At 36.9% G+C, this 18501-nt stretch overlaps 1 protein-coding gene across 1 annotated transcript in view; it reads right to left on the bottom strand.

Annotated features, from left to right (window-relative positions):
- The window catches only part of Cbp53E (Calbindin 53E), a 279859-nt gene that overhangs the window by 18771 nt on the left and 242587 nt on the right, over positions 1-18501 (bottom strand). Inside the window, exons 7-8 of the mRNA XM_090377611.1 lie at positions 7774-7829; positions 7502-7547 (exon numbers count right to left, since the gene is read on the bottom strand). Of these exons, the coding sequence (XP_090233737.1) occupies positions 7502-7547; positions 7774-7829 (102 nt within the window). The remainder of the gene's footprint in view (positions 1-7501; positions 7548-7773; positions 7830-18501) is intronic.

Genomic DNA, 18501 nt, shown 5'->3' with positions numbered 1-18501 from the left:
GGTCGACTGTGTATAAGGGGTGAAAGCAAACACTCGCTACATTAATAAACGGATTTAACAAATAATAGGAATCGAACCTAGAATTTTCTATAGGGGGGCAAACAACGAAGCAATTACGCCATTGAAGCGTTTTACTACCTTTATAATTAAAGCAGACACTGACGTCATGAGGTATAAATTAAAAAGAAATTAGGCAGAGTAATGTCATGTGATATAAACTCGTCCTAACCTGTAACCTTGAAAAGACTGGAATATAATGAATTGTAAATGGTGAAGATGAATTTTCATCTCCTTTCAAAATAAGAATCTACTTAAGACCCCATTTTAATTAAACCACAAAGACGCCATGTCATAAAAAAGCCTAAGAAACAAAATTCCTGAGGATCATAATCGAAAAAAATATCACTTGGAACATACAGACAGCCTTAACAGTGCTGTAGTCGTAAAATTAGCAGAAGACATACTCTGTGAATGTTACGTATGCGGAGAATACACTGTGCTTATTAATCGAATTCCAGAGGGTATACGGCGTAGTAAATATTTTTATAATACTTGTTTTTTGCAAGTCTTTCAAAAACCAGAAGCTATTCGCTATTCACCTAAAAATATCCAGAAGGTATACGACGTATACCCTCCACTACATCCCTGAGCCTTAATCAGAAGAAAAGTTGTTATCCCCTTCCCTCACCATAACATTTGTTGTACACCTGGCTAGATTCCGAGCAATAGTTGAACCTCAAATTCATCATACAAATCTTCGTCCATAGTATCCTAACCTAGGGCTCCATCAGCAGTTCCCATACAGAAAACCTGGTAGTACTGCCCAAAATACTCACAGCTCATGTTGGCCTACAGTGGAATGAAACTGCAAATAAAAGATTATATGAAGTTCTCAAAATATATAATAACTAAACCGAGAGTCAATTTTAAAAAAAATCCATTTTTTTAATTATTCATATTGCCATTCTGTTCATGTTTGCAGTATCATTCCTGAATTTATACCTGCCTCCCCCACCCCTGCTTTCATATTCCTTTGAATTTGAACGCTGAGAGGTTTTTTTTTTTTTTTCCCAACCTATTACATACTTCGTTAATAGCTTTTATTTTATATTTTTCGATTTTTTTTTAAGACGATGCCAATGCAAAAATTACTTCAAATAAGAAATGGAAAGCATTGATTCCTTTATGCTTTGTATTTTGGTCCCTATGTGCGTATTCTAGTCATAAACCAGGGAAGGATGGCTGGCTCGTGCGACAATTGCTGCTGGAGTCAACAGTAAATATAGGTTACCCAACTAATAGTTAGGGCAGGATAAGTGATTCAAATAGAACAAAATTATTGGGAGGCGCTGGGCCAAAACCAGCCAGGACCATAAAATAACATAGAAAAGTGATGAATTTCTGAGGAAAAAAGTGGAACAAATTAGATATATATAAAAAAAAAAATAATGATAAATGTAGATAAATTAGGATCTCCTCGCAAACAAATCAAGTTGGTAACCATTTTTCCCAACATTTTATGGTTGCCAAAACACCTCATTATATTCCATTTTCATAAACGCTTTATGCATCACCGCTGTATTTATACTTTGAGAAACTTAACGATCCAATTTCAGTAGAAACCAGTGATGTATAAGGGAGGGGAAATCCTTATTACGGTTAAAATGGCAAGCAAACTTTAAAAGCTTAAATCTGGGTGGTACAGCTTTTCGAGGAGTAAATTATGGCACACCAACTACTTATTCTAAATTATTTTCAACTTCACTAAAAACCATATTAAGCCTCCAAGAATCTAACCAACAGAAAACTCAAATAAATAGGTCAGCGACACGCTGATGGCTTTCTCTCGCAGTATGATAGGCTGTTAATCAGCTAGGTTATGTGACTTCAACATGAGTGAATGGCGCTCGGATATACAAACATTAACGTTTCGTGTTTGCTATAGTAGAGTATAAGATTACAATCTCCAAGACACAGGTTATAAAGGCCTTGGTTATAAAGGCCCTGTTATAAAGGTCGCCGACACGCAGTGCTAATGAGGAGCTTCACGGCCGTGTGCATACATACAAGTAGTTCGAAATGTAGGCAAGAATTAAAATTAAACTTCACTTTGCTGTCTATCTTTAAGGGTTGTATTTAGACTAAGGCGCATTTAGGGCTAGAGCCTCAAGCTGCGAACAAATTTAGACTATGTATATAAAGTGCTTAGCATCATAATACACAGCCATTTCTGAATAAACAGAAAATTTTTAAGGTGGCATCGTTTTAGGTTATATCTCATATTGTGAATGTGTGATGCCACCTTAAAAATTTTCTGTTTATTCAGAAATGGCTGTGTATTATGATGCTAAGCACTTTATATACATAGGGTTGTATTTAGTGATTTCGGTTTTACTGAAATTTTGAGAAGGTGGAGTTCAGTTCGTACATCAATTAGATGGACGAAATGAACTGCTTTATCTGATATTTAATATAGAACTAACATTTCTTGTATTGCATGAGGTCATGGGTGGAACCTGTCTAAATCTCACACGTCGTCCTTAATGTTAGATCGCACAAATCATTTAAATTACAGCAAACTGTTGCTCAGTCATCCATTTGAAAATATTTTTCACTGTTTCAAATATAGAGGACGTAAGGAGGAAACACTCAAATCACGCTGAAAGTGAAACTGAAGAGCGAGAAATGGTCTTCATTTATATTATTTTCATATAAATATAATAAAATAAACAAAATATTACTGCTCCGTAGTCTTCCATTTGTAAGCCCTCGATAGCTAACCAAGCAGCTAATTGATTTATCATAATTATTTAGATTACTCCATAGAAAAGGTGGAATCTAAACTGCTTTAAATGGTATTAAATTCTTTTTTCATAACCACAAATAACTGGTTTCTTAGCGTCTTAAATTTATTATAATTAAAAATACGGAATTATGTACAGAAAAGCATCACAATTTATCATGATAAAATACTGCATGACGTCACTGTTCAGTAAATTTTAATAATGTTAAGGTTTCTAACAAATACATCATTAATAATAACGCTAAAGCCGTGCTGCGGTTCAAGCTTTTCGCTTTAGGGAAGACAGCACGTGCAGATTCAACTGGAAGCAAAATTGTTCATGTGTGTGTCTGTTGACACGCCATATCCAGTTGTAATACGTATGCAGTGCACTCTGCTGGGATAAATTCATTCTCTAAAACAAAAAGTAATGGATATGGCAGTTCATCTAACAACTACCATATCCATTAATAATTTTAATAAAATTTCTATAAAAGTTCTAACGCTTTTCTCGTTAGGTGGCACACAAACATGCCATGGCGCTAGCGTTTAAATAAACCATTATTGCAGTATTGCATATGACAATACTGCAATAATGGTTAGAGATAATGTTAGGAAGCCCATTATAGTGGCATCTATATCGAGAATATTCCATTAGGTATTAAAGCTGCTTAGAAGAAAGTATTAAAGTGTTTTTTTTAAAAAAATGCTTAGTTAGTTACTTAACGCTATATACATTAAAAACCGATCTATGAAGTTATGTTAAGATTTAGCCGATTAGCAATGGAGGAAACTACAGGCTTAAAATGAAGAATGGGAACTATCTACCTCCAAAACTGATGCGTAGTACCTGACTCGGTTTTCGTGATGTCTACGATACGTTTGTTGAATAATTTAGCTCCGATGGTCGGGTCAAATTTTCAACAAACTTGGATCCCGGTAATGACTGAACCCCTACAGAACCTTTTTCAAGTAGGTAAACTAATTTCAGGCAAGACTAGGGATTCCAGGGTTGTTGTTTTCTCTCCACCCCCTCCGTGCCGCCGCCCTCTCCACCTCTCAAAGAGACAAACCGGTCTTAAAACATGCAGTTTTAAGGCCGCTTTGTCTCGGCTACACTGATGTCTCGTGGACTGATTTGTTTGCAGTAATTCAAAATGACTAAATAACCAGGCTGAACAATTTATAACAGAATAGTTAGTTATTCTTTGCCTCTTTTGAACCTGATAATGGAAGATAAGATCACAGTGTTATCTCACGTCGATTACGTAGTGAGCACCAACGGGAAGTAAGCAGAATGAGTGAGACCATGACATTCCTTACAAAGAGTTAATGAATTGCTCACGTTTTAACAGCAAAAAAATGCACATATGGCAAATCAGATATAACTAACTGAATCTGACTAATAACTGGTTACTAAAGTCAGCATTTAGTATCAAAAATAATGAAAGGTCATAGGTTAAGAATCAGCTTTGATAACTTCACGATCAGTGGTATCACATTTATTTTTAAATAAAATGATTCGTGCCACATCTTGTAACAGTTAGGTCATACGACGCTCTGATATAGTCAGATAAGGGCTATCGCAAACTATTGCCAAATGGTGTACATCGATTTATATTAATACTGAACGGTTATATAATACTTACTTGTTTTACTGAACTGAATAAACGGAATACATAAATAATACCCAGTAAATTTCTCTTTATAAATACGCTGCTATTACAAGAGAATGTACGATAATCATTTACTTATAATAATAATAATAAGTAAATGATTAGCTTACATTCTCTTGTAATAAAACTTTCATTATCGAAATCTCGATAATGTTAAGATTTCTATATGGGAGATAGAGTATGTCAATACGCTAGTGCTGTCCAAATGGTGGCCCTCGAGAGTTCATAGAAACTGTTATTATTTTTAACATTAGTTTCTGCTGGATGTTGAATTCACTGAAGTGCCACTTTAGATAAACCATGTAACCGATTATATTATTCACTATTTTATTTCCTTCTCTACTAATTATCTGTCCCCAACCTGTGCTGTTCAGGGCTTGCTGTAATATGCAATAAATGAATATTTGTTTATTTATGGATATATATAGGACCAACTAGAGAGGTTTTGGTTCCTCAGGCAATGACATTCTAGTTCTCATTTAATATGTTGATGGGCACATTCTAGTGCCTCTCAAATAATATACAGATAACGGAAGGGCGCCCTTCCGTTATCTGTTATATTATTATCCAGTTCACATTTAACAGTTTCTGCCACAAAAAAAAAAAAAAGAAGAAAAAAAAAAGTGTCATGCAACATTTGAGTCGACAGCAGGAAAATACAGTAAAATATGTGCAGTATGGTTTGGAAGGGGGGAAAAGCTCTCCTTTAATACTGAGTAATCCAGTTCCATCTTCTTCGGAACTGGATTACTGTTCTATCCTGAGGTGTTGCTAATCAATAACAACATGTATGCATTTCATTCATTTGCTCAGGTATTGACAGTAGACGTATTTAACAATACAGACTTTCTCACAATGATAAAGGACCTGAGTACTGTATGTATTTTAAAGAACCACAGTCCTCTTGGATTGCTCGATAAAATAGTAAATATGTTTAGTGAGTCGTTACCTCGTTCTAATGCTTCATGTACAAATCGTGAAACTCAGCACTTTGTTTATTTTCCTAAACATAGCCGGAAATGGATGGTGCCGGATAATGGATTGCCGAATTTGAGAGGTTCGACTGTACAACATCAACGAAAGCCAGCCGTCACTTAGAGCGATCTTTCGGATGAAATGATCGAGAGAGTGCTTGGAGAAATTTACTTGCCAGGGTATTAATGTCCTAGCAGTAAAGCCTGTACGGGAGGTGTTATTGTGTCAGAACCAATCTAGTTTTGATACTCATTCGTAACAGGATGAGACTCTCCGATCGGTTTCTGCTCACACAAATGCTGGAATATGCTGCTTCCAGAGGAGCCCTCCATAAGTTTTCTTGGACAAAAAGTGTAGGTTAGCCTGCTCCTAAAGCCTCTCTCACCATCAACCTCGTATGATCGTAGCAGTGTTGTATATTTGGGTTATTAGCCCTTAAATTTCTTCACATATGACTGCGTGTGTGGTGCCACTCTTCCAGGAATGAATCTCCTGAGATAGGATTCATAATTGTGTGCTACTCGATGAGAATGTATCTGTCCCCATTACGAGAAGAAAACGAATCACAACGACTGGAAACTTATGGACTGTTACCGTTGCTGTGAGCTTGGTGCATATTGAGTCGACGGGCCGAGTCATGTAAGGGCACTTCACTGTAGGCACTACATGATAAAAGACTGGCATCTGTATTATAAATACATCAATTTTCTCTTTAGAGTCAGAGGAGTCCACACAATAGAAAAAAACAGAACAGCATGCACATACTTGGAACTACGGTCAACTCCAGGGGCGTATTCAGGGGTGGGCAGAAGGGACATATGCCCCCCCCCCCACCAAAAATTTGAAATTAAAGAAAAAGAAGGCAGGAAGCGTTCTAAAAAAAAAAAAAAAAAAACTCAAACCCTGGTCACCATGTCCTCCTTACGACGATACCTGGACTTGGTCGCCATGCCCCCCCCCCCCCCAAGGATGACACCTGGATACGCCACTTGTCAACTCAAACCCGTGTAGTATTGTACCCTTCCATTTTATCACTCAGCTATGGCGGCCTAAAAGAAAAACGACTACGGCTGGATCTGATCACGTATGCCCGACGTAATAACAACACACGTGAAACTGTTTTATCCATTATACTACTAGTTCATCTAGTAGTGTAATGGATTAAAACAGTATCACTTGTGTTTATCAGTAATATAATATAATACTAATGAAGTTTATCTTTATTATTATTATTTTTATATTACTTTATTTTATCTTTATTCTTATTATGTTAACTTATTTGATAGTTTCTTTATCCATGTTTTATCTTTAATCCTAACTTATGATTCGCTGTTAACCTGTCATTTTACTTTAAGAGAGGCCTCTGTAGCCGAGTGGTCAGGAGGGAGTGCAGTAGCACACGCTCTTTGAGTAGACCGGGGTTCAAATCCCTGACTGCTAAATATGGTCGATCTGCCAACCCGCACTGGACCAGCGTGGCAGATTATAGTCCATTTCCCTCAGCATGAATTTTTGAGGCTTCCATCCTGCAGTGGGTTGATAATGGCTGCAGTTTACTTCTTTTTTTTTTTTTACGTAATCATTATAATTAATGTAGGTTACCCTAGCTGTAATAATCAACTTATTTTCTAATGTAAATCCCTGTCTTGTAGCCGTGAAGGGATTTGTATATTGGTACGAGTCAAAGTTTCATATACAAATAGAATTCTTTAAATCTACAGCCATGTATGTAATGAAGCCGAAAAGTTCCGAAACTTGGACTAATGTGGAAAGACAGAGACCACAGTGGAAATTAGCGACCACAAATCATGCCAACGAACAAGACCCATACATCTACCCTTTCCGGCTTTCACAAAGTGAACAAGAGTGCAGGCCCGAACCATACGAAGACGTACATCCGTACATGTTCCCGTATACGCAGACATGAAAGCGAGTACAGGCACTATTCTTCGGCAGCTATTTCGAAAGTTCCGAATCTTGACTTTACGCATAACAAAATAAAACAATTCAAAATAAGCCTTGAATCGTAGAACTAAGTGTATAAAAAATATATATATATATTTCTTACCTTGAAAGCTGATCTGCAGAGAAAATTTTCTCTAACAGGAAGTAATCTGGAAGAAAAAGAAGAAATGATAAGCAACACATGCTTAAAAACAATTTCATGAAACTGTTGTATTTAAGAAACTGAAGAGAGGTATCGTTTAAATTTATTAAGACCAATATACATCTTCAAAAAAAAAAAAAAAAAAAAAAGGAAAGAAAGAAAGAAAGAAGCTTACAAACATAAATAATTTCAGTTGTATATTAAATATAAAGTGAATATATGAATTTTCTTACTTGGCCATTTCACTTAGCTGCAGCTTTCCATCTTTATTGGAATCAAATATCTGTAACTGCAAAACATAAGGTACATAGTGAACCTGAAGTATGACTGTAGTAGGTCTAAAATTTAATAAAATACCCACACCAAGACCTAAGATATAATAATATTCATTGCCTACGGTGACAAATATTATGGAATACCGAACAGGCTGTTAGGCTATTCGGTAATTCGAAAGCGATTCTTTGTTTCGTAGGTTTTAACCATTAAATAATTTCGGAAGACCTATGATCTAATTAGAAAACTTAGAATCAATGACGCCTTATCTGTGTATTAAAAATGATAACGTATAAAAATTAAAACTCGAATGAAAACAGAAGTGACAAGAAGAATAAAGAACCTATTCATCTAGATGAGTACCTACACGTATCTCAGAATTAATTGCAGAGATAAAGAGAATGCATTAAAAATATGAAGGAAAGAGTATGTAGGCTAGGGGGAAATTTTTTTGTGATATTTTCATTTTGCTTGCGGGGATGGGAATAAATAGCAAATGGAATTACTTCGTGATTCCAACAGAGGAGACGTTTGGTATAATTGTTATGGTATAAATATATTTTTACTGAGCACAAAATATGGAGATTATTATTATCATTAGCCACATGGTGCAAAGAAGACTGAGGCTTTTGCTGCGCCAGCCAAAAAAAAAAAATTTCTGACTTACCCAGAGAGAGAGAGAGAGAGAGAGAGAGAGAGAGAGAGAGAGAGAGAGAGAGAGAGAGAGAGAGAGAGAGAGAGAGAGAGAGAGAGAGAGAGAGAGAGAGAGAAGTAGAAGGGAATCACCAAGGAAGAGAAGAATGATAATATCCAGCTCAGGACCCTGGTGTGCCAAGCCCATACTCACCAGATGTGAGCCCCTGGGGTTTATAATAGTTAATTAGGTAAGTCTAAACAAATTTAGGCTTGTCAAATGAATAAATATTTGATCTGAACGCGAATTTAAATAAAAATGCAACTAGATACAGTATTCCTCACAGTCTAACAAATCTTTATACATTAGACTCTTATTTTAGAAATTAATTAGGAAAGGGTCTACACTGGTGCTCGAAAGTCAAGGAATAAACACCAAAGCAACATCAAGATGGCGATTGTGAAAAAGAATCATATATATTCTATACCATAATACCGTTAGATATTCGCGTATAAGGGGAGAAATTATGGAGTTTTCAAAATCAAAAAGTACGAGGTCGCCTTAGGTGTACGGGTCATGTCAGATTTCTATACACAGAGAAAAGTTTATGTTGATAACTTAAAATGATTTTTTAATGTTAACAGGAAAAAATCCATGTTTGCAGTTTTTTGGAGTGAGTGCGATACACAGATTAGCGCATATCTACTCGATGCTAATTTTTGTTGCCGGAAACTCTGGTTTTGTAGAATAAATCCAGATGACAGCCTTGAAAGTATCAACCTTTATAGAGTAGTCATAAATTGATATTAAAGTTTGCAGTAATCGTAAATTGATAGTGAAGTGCCTTTGTTTTAATTAAAATGCAGTTGATGGTACTGGTAATCAAAAGGTTCAACAAACAGTAATTAAAGATAAATATGAAATTAATTATAACGAAAAAATGTAAACCCCTGGCTTTTTGGCCGTGAAGGGCATTAAAGATTATCTCTCTCTCTCTCTGAAATTCAAGGAAACTTTTTTTTTTTTTTTTTTTTATCAAACAATAATATTTCTCAAGTCTTTAAGGGTACACAGGAGAGGCTAATTACACTGATGTTATTGTTATGCGATTAAATCAAGCAGCACTTTATACCAGAAAAGTCACGAACGTGATAACACAAATAAACTCAATTAAAGATGCCTTCCGTTATTTTAGAATACTGCCCCAAGCTGCTTGATACTGATAAAAATTAGGCACTTCTATTTCTTTCTCACATATTCATTGAAGATATCTCCCCCTCACGGCTTTATTTTTAAATTCCAGTTTTAATTTTTATCTAATTATTTTTATAATTTTTAATGTTCATGTGATTTCAGCGTTCAAATATACAAGATGCGGCTTACTTTCATACTAAGCTTTCGTAAGGGTGACTATACAGGTCTCAGACAGTTTTTAAATTGTGTGTAGTAGGACTAACTGATGATGTTACCAACAGCAAATTCTAAATGAGAAGTATTCAGGGAAGTAATCAAAGAAAATACTATGCTTTTCATATCAATAAAGAAATACTGTTCAATGCTTAGACCTAAATGGACTATTGACAGTTGAACTATTGACATATGTGCCAGAGAAGAAAAGTGCATGGGATGAACATAAATTATCAGGCGACACAGAAGCCTATGGCAGATATAAGCTAGTCTGTAATCAAGTCACAAATTAGATTAGACAAGCTAAGGCAAATTAAGAGAAGTCTCTGGCAGAAAATGCAAAGAAAATCAGCAAAGACTTTTATGCCTGTAGAACAGTAGGATTGAATCACATTGGGCTACTTGATGTCAATGGGTTAACTGTTGATGATCCTGCTCAGGTTGCTGACAAATTGAATAGATATTCTGCATCTACATTTACACGAGGAATTCTTTAGGAAAGATGATACCAAATGTTTATCAAACTCTAACTAGAAGCTAAATGACTTTGTGGTAAGTGGAGGAGAAATTGTTGAGAATCAGTGGCGGATCCGGAAAAAAATGACAGGAGGGGCACCATTTTGTGCACAAACAAGGCACAAAATAATGCACAGAACAAAACAAATATGCAACTCAGATATAAAGTGGCTGGCGTACACGCACACAGCCAAAGTCTGAATTACTTTTAAGTAACATTACGCACGACCAAACTGCGTGACACCTCGAACTAGAATGGCGATCGCATCAACATCAGTGTTGCTAACTGTAGTCAGTTGAAAATAGCTGAGCCACAACGCAAAAATAAATAAAATCCTATGTTAACAATGAAAATAATTTTTTTGTAGCTAAAGGGAATTTAAACAATTGGTGTATATTCTCCGAAAAACGACTGGGGCCACGTACCCCGGTGCCCCTACCCTGAAACCTCCATTGTTGAGGATGGACATAAAAAAAAAGGCACCTGGGCCGAATGGAATCTAGCCAATTATATTAAATGAGGCAGCAAAGGAGGTAAACAAACCCTTCGCCGTAATTATGAAAAAATCCTTCGATTCAGGGCCCTAGGGACTGGAGAAGTGCGATATATTCCCAATTCAAAAATTGGGATCAAAAGGCGACATGAGTAATTACAGACCTGTTAGATTAATGTCTGTTCCAGGGAAAATAATAGAATCACTGGTTAGAGAAGTAATGTAGGAACATTTGGACAGGCATGCAATTATACTGTAATCATAGCATGGATTTGTCAAGGGGCAGTCTTATCAAACTAATCTGATTGGTTACTATGATGCAGTGACCAAGGAACTGGATGCAAAAAATAATTTTGACATCATTTACTTATATTTCAGGAAGGATTTTGATACTATTGCACATAAAAGACTGCTGTACAGACTGGAGCAATGCGGCATTAAGAGCAAGTTACTGCTATGGATAAAGGGATGGTTAAGTAGAAGAAGTCCGAGTTTTTATCAATGGGTACTGCTCTTCAAGACTAATGTTATTAGTGGAGTTCCCCAGGGTTCATTTCTGGGTCCGTTGTTGTTGTTTTCAATATTTATCAGTGATATTGGTGAAGGTATATCAGGCTTAATGTCTACGTTTGCAGATTATACGTAGGTTGGTTAATGACAGTCATCAGGGTGAACTATTGCAACAAGATTTAGGAAAATTGGGTCGATGGGCTGAGAAATGCAATTGAAGTTTAATATCGACAAATGCAAGTAACCCCCAGAGTAACTTACGAACTATGTGGTACTACATTCAGGGCAGGCAGAGAAGACATGCTGCCAGGCCAGTTCATGGGATTTCGTCAATTATACACAGAATCTTTGCTAATAGGCACAAGGAGGTGATTTGTCAGGGATAGTTAGGGAACGGTTAGGCTGGATCATGAGTACTGTATACGTCTGGAGGCCTCATTTTAGGAAGGATGCAGATCTGGTGGAACGGGTGCAGAGAGGGGTAACCGGATTGGCGAATGAAACAAAAGGATGCTCTTACCTATAAAGGCTTTAGTTCTGCAAACTGCAGCGTCTCAAGACCAGGCACCTGCGGGGAGATCTGGTTAAGGTGTTTAAAGCCTTGAATGGATTAAGTAAGCTGAATGTTAACGGTATTCTTCCACTTTCTGAACTATATACACGAGGGGGCATAAATTCAAGTTGAGGAAGATTGTTGCAGGATAGACGCGCAGGAGTTTATCTTCAGCCCACATGGAACAGGCTTCCATCTGTTGTTGTGGAAGTGCATGGGTTGAATAAATTCAATGGAGAACTAGACAAATTATTGGAGGATACGGATGGGTGAACTCTTTTTGGCTGATGCTATATAAGCTTGCATCATTTGCCATTACTACTACTACTACTAGGATCAATAATTATATTAATGATTAATTTGGATCAATACTAAACCATCAATTGAGACAGTGCATCTCAGTCTTTTTTATTATGTATTTTCATTACACGATTTTCACATTTATTATTATTAAAATCAGTTTATTTACCAAGAAACCTTGGGTCACCCCGGAACGGCTCTGTGCCAGAAGGGTATGAATATTTACAGACTGAGGTGCGAAGAACACAATGTAAAATAAACAAGAGTACATGCGTGCTCGACCCGAGACTTTTACAGGATTAAATATACAATAATGTACAAAATATATGATTGCATGAAGACAAAAAGTCTTTGTCATATACAAGATGATTATGATCTGAGCTCACGTAGAACTTCAGATCGTCGGCATAAGAGACAAAGTTCGGATTCTGAGCAAGGAAAGGCTCCAAAACTCTGCAAACAGGATAGCTGACAGTACGCTTCCTTGCGGGATGCCTCTTGAGACGTCAATAGTTACTTGAAAGTCATTGTGGGTCACAGACATATGTCTAGGGAGTAAAATAAACTTCAAAATTTGAAGTAAGGTATCCGCCAGGCCGAAGTAGTGGTTCAGAATGGTAAAAAGAGCTGGGAGGTGTATTCTGTCATAAGCCGATTTTATGTCTAGGAATATGATATCAATCTGTGATTTGTTGTTAAGGGTGCGCTGAATTCTGAAGAGGTTATCAAGAAGATTTGTAGTTTTCGATCTCCTTTGTAGAACGGTATGCAGGTACTTGGGCCTGTGTGCAAAGCAATGCTGGGCAATTGTTGGCTGAATTACTTTTTCGAAAATTTTGAGTAAAGAACAACTGACGAATATTGGTCGCAGGTCTTTAGGAGATTTGGGTTTCTTGATCTTTGGAATGGGCTTAACATGGTAGGTTTTCCAAATTGAAGGAACTATTCCAGATTGCAGGATTTGTCTGAAAAGGAGAAGGTTGACTATATATGGGCTGAAAATTTTGATAATAAAGAGTGGGAAACCATCCGGACCTACAGTGGCTTTGTTGGGTAGTTTTATGAAGACAACAAGAATTAAGAGAGAGGTAAATCGAAGAGGAGTACTTTGCAAAAACATTGTTTGTTTGTTATTTGGTTTTTAGGAGCATTAGCAACTAGGGCCATATTGCTCCGGGTAATTCCCTGACCTTTCCGCATCCTCCGTATTTGGTGGTCACGGGCACGAACCCCGGTCTAATCAAGAAGCGTGTGCTACGCACTGCTGCTCCTGCCCATCTGGCTACGGAGGCGCCGCACAAACATTCTATCTGAATCTAGGAAAAATGTCCACGAGAATATGAGTACATAGATAAAAATGCTCACATGAATGAAAAACAAACGGGATGCTTACTGAAGTGCAATCCAAACTTCAGGCGGTTGTTAACTTGGTTCAGTGGAATAATGTAAACGAATAATATAAAATAATATGATATAGAAATATATAAACAAGTAGCCCGTTCTCAAGCTTACAAAGCTGCAAACATTTGTTACTGAAAGATAGATAACTGAAACTAGGGTCGATACGACAGTTCAGACTGCCAAAGAATTAAAAGTTCAGTTCATCTAGTTCTCCTTACCGGTACTGAGGGGAACCCATTAGTTGGGATTTCAAACAAGGATGTTTATTATTAGTTTGCAAAGATTTAACTTTTATTTTGAATATTCGATATTAACTTTTATTTTGAATATTCGATATTAACTGTTTGTTTGTTATTTGGTTTTTAGGAGCATTAGATGATATTAACTCTGCGGTGGTACTCTACCCCCAGTCGTAACAACTTTGATAAAGCAGAAGCTGACAAGTGGCAATTTTCTTTAAATTTTTTTTTCTTTTTAATTTTGCCTGGATTATTATACCAATATTTCAAATTTACTAGTCGCCTTCCATGTGTTCGTGTATATTCAAAATAATAAAAAATAATCTTTCAAAAATACTTCATTTACGAATCAACATTGAAAGCTATAGATCACGTGGGAGAGTTCGTTCCATAAACAACTGCACACTAGAATACATGATTCCGAGCTTCTTAGCGTCAGTACTAGTCAGGTTCCCGTGCTAGCATCACTACAAAAACATGGTAGCGCGTGACCAGATAGGTTCCTTCGCACAACACAGTAACCGGGAAAGCGATTAAAAAAAAACCATAACAACTAAAAAGGTGTCATATTTACACTGGAATTTTTTCCGGTAGAGCTTATTCTTCACATATTAATGCATAAATTTTGTATTCAACTTCAGCGCAATCCAAAATTTGTGGTTAGCGAAGCGGGGAAAAAAAAAAAAAAAAAAAAAAAAACGGATTGTTTTTTGAAAATTTGTACTGCTGAAAAAAAATTTCTTTGATATATATTCGTCTGCATTTTCTGTTCTGAGTTGCAAAAAAGACATATTTTATCAAAAAAACTACCACATCTCAACCTATTCTAAGCCTTAAACACTTCAATCAGATTAAATCGCCGGTGTCTTCATGGGTAGAATGGCTATCCTCCCAACACCGCAGAGAAAAGACCCGAGTTCGAGTCCTGTCGATGACATGCGGTATTTTTCACAACATAGATGAGTTGGTCGGTCTCAGGCGCGAGGGCAGCATGTTTTTTTTCTCCTCTCTCTCTCTCTCTCTCTCTCTCTCTCTCTCTCTCTCTCTCTCTCTCTCTCTCTCTCTCTCCCCCTCCCGGAAACTCAGGTTTTCCGTCGACAAAAACACGCAATTTACAGACAGTATACAAGGAGCAATATGGCCTTAGTGACTTAGTCGCTGATGCTCCTAAAAAAAAAAAAAAAAATGACCACTCCTTCCGTAATGCACTGCGCCGCATAGCTCTCAGTATAAAAAGCCCAACAGCTTCGTATGCTACAGCAGTGGTAATTTGCATCTGTTTGTGCAAGTAATAGTGATAAAGTAGCAGTTACGGGACATAGTAAAGCTATCGCGGAATTTCAAAAGGGCATGATTGTCGAAGCTCATGCGTCTGGTGCTTCCATATCGGAAACGGCCCACTGTGGTTAAGTTGTACAAAGAATGGTGACGTTGTCAAACTACTTCCAGCCGACAGAACTGTAAAGGGTACACAAGGTGGATGTTCGTGGTGAGCGAAGGGTGCAGCATGTTGTACGGACTCAATGGCAGGTCACTGTGCGACACTTCAGATTGCAATATAATATGATGAATGCAAGAACAATATCTCAAATGACGATGCGCCGCACACTCAGATTTATGGGGTTCCACAGCAGACGATCAAAGAGACACCCTCTCCTCACCGCTGATCAGGCGCCTCCGTAGCCAGGTGGGAAGGAGCAGCAGTGCGTAGCACACGCTTCTTGATTAGACCGGGGTTCGAGCCCGTCACCACCAAATACGGAGGATGCGGAAAGGTCAGGGAATGACTACCGCATATCACGGAGCAATATGGCCTTAGTTGCTAATGCTCCTAAAAACCAAACAACAAACAATTACCGCTGATCATCGTCGACGGCGAATGCTGTGGTGTCAACAATACACTGGAGGACTGAAAACGAGTGCGTTGGCTGGATAAGTCCAAATATCTGGTGCAACACGCGGACGGATGCTTTAGTGTGTGGTGCAAGCAACACAAGTCCATGACCCCATTGTACATGGTGGCCACTCCACACAAGCTGTGGTGGTTGCTTAATATGGGGCGCGTTTTTTTCTGGCAAGAACTATAGGACCCCTGGTGTGTATGGACCAACGTTTTACTGGCGAAGTCTACCGTCAACTCTTAGGAGACCACGTGCATCCTGTCATGTTGCATTTCTTCCGGACAGAAACAGGATCTTCCAAAATGATAATGCGCCGTGTCGTCGGGTCTGCAGTGTGCACGAGTGGTTCGAGGAACACTGTGAAGATATTTCCCATCTTGATTGGCCTGAGCTCAATCAAATTGAACACTTGTGGAATGTTTTGGAACTGGATGTGAGGCGTATAGACATGGTACGTCATCTATTTTGACACTGTGGAAATCCTTACAGGCAGCATGGCTACAGATTTCTTCAGAGATCTGGTGGAGTCAATATCTAGACGAATAAGTTAAATTTTAAAATTAAATTTTCTGTTTATACTCCGGCACGACAACCAAGTCAGTAGAGTTTACAATAAATCGTCAATACAAATATTTATAAGTGGCTGTTATCCATGAGAACGGTGGCCCAAAAGGGTATTAGGTAGGTAGTCAAAATTCAGTGATCACTGAGGATATATATATATGAACTTAGAAGGACAGAGAAGGATGTTACCTGGGGGGGCAGTGAAAATTTTGTTTCAGCCCTATCCCCTTGTTGATTTCAATTACATTTTTCGGATGATTTTATTTCTCTAATATCTGCTAAGAAATAAAATCATGTAGCAGTAAAAAAAAAAAATCCAAATTATTTTTATCACGGGCGAGTTGCTATATCTCTCTCTCTAGGCATTTTTTCTGCTGGGCATTCTTTATCAGCAATTGAGGGGAGTCTTACCGTGGACACTTTTTTCGGGTATCTTCTTGCTACCCGTAATATATCAGGGCTGGGCAGAGATTTTAACTTGGAACCGCATCAAATACTGAGCTGAATTGTCTCCATTTTTGAATTTAAGTTTTCTTTATTTGTTTATACTTTTTGTACAGAAAATCAATAAAACAGGTTCAACAAGTCGATATTTCAAGTACACTATTGATCAAAAAATGATGTAAATCTCAAATAGTGAAGCAATTTAAATACTGTTAGAGTATAAGGGACATACAGAATCCTTAAGCATCAGTAAAGCAAGTTAAAATCAATTTGTAATGAAAAGTTTGAAGAGTGTTTCAGTGATGGATACCTGTACTGTTAAATTAGGCAATATACTAGTAATTCGTAATATCATTAAGAACACCATAATGTTCCAGAAGAATGTCATTCATAAGAATTTGTAAATATTATCATATATATATATATATATATATACAAACTTTATTTTCAGTGTGGTGTCGATACACTATAGAGAATAAAGATTCTCTCTTTCTTTGTGTGTGTTCCGTTTTTAAAAGGACATGTTTAATGTGTTGCCATAGCAAGCACTAGAAATTTCACGTTACTAATTCAAGTTTCTCATTAGCAAAAATTATGGCATTATGATGCTGAACTGTGTCTAGATTAACTGAGTATACCAATCACAACTAATTTGCGCTCCGTTACAGCTGGTTACTTATAGGGATGAGAAATAACCGCGTTTCGTAAACTGAAATAAAGAGAGAGGCTTTAAAAAATTGTGATCTCTTAATGAGCCTTACTTTTACCTCAATTAAACTTTCTCGTTTTAATGGCAATATAATCTTGTATATATTATAAAGGATCAAATTTATTTTTGCTAACGAGATCAAACGAAATTTTTATCGTATTTTAAATAAAACGAGAAAATTAAATATCCTCCTTTCATTTTACTGAAGAAACTAGCTACATTAACTTTGAGTAGAAATAGCGGAGAAGTTCAATCTGTGCGAAGAGCTGCGACATTAATTGTGATTAATAAGGATTTCTTTTTGGACCAAGGCACGTCTATGATGACGATGAACAAATTTAAATTTTGACTGTAAAAGGACTGTAGATACATTCTTTATGCGATACAAACCAATTTTAGAAGTTAATTGAAAACGGGATGGCATTCAAATGGAGAGACTTATCACATTCGAAAACAAACCTAACTCGGAGCTATAAGATTTCTAATTAGCACAAGTTTCAGAAAGTTTTCACAAACAAATCCAATTAAACTAAATTATGCATATGTAAAAATAATCGAAACTGTAAGAAACTGGAAAAGACCCATATCAAGCAGTGAAATTAAAAGTGAGACAAAAAAATAATAATCCGACTAATGAAAGCACCAAGATTTAATTTATCTGCTCATTTCCAAGTGCATAAGCATAAACTGTGCTATCTTTTTATTCACTAGCTCTAGTTTTCATCAGAAAGAGATAAATTCATAAATGATTTAGTCTGATAAAACTCGCAAATGAATTTATCATCAGACTCCAGTATTACTTCCGATACGGCCAATCAGGGCAAATGATTCGCTCTATTTCAGTGTCTAAGATATACAGAGTTTCCATTCATTTACAATCTGCTACTCAATGTTACTTGAACTTAAAAAGAAATGCTCATGATACAGAATCAATGCGCGTTTTTATGAAGCACGTTACAACGATAACAAAACACCAACTACCTTTCTAAGTAAGACGTCAAAAACGCCAGAAAGTT

The sequence above is a fragment of the Mastigoproctus giganteus genome, chromosome 7 (genome assembly GCF_048544385.1).
Source record: "Mastigoproctus giganteus isolate SK-2022 chromosome 7, ASM4854438v1, whole genome shotgun sequence".
Lineage (NCBI taxonomy): Eukaryota > Metazoa > Arthropoda > Arachnida > Uropygi > Thelyphonidae > Mastigoproctus > Mastigoproctus giganteus.
Note: the sequence above shows the minus strand (reverse complement) of the source record. Positions and strands in the feature narration are given on the sequence as shown.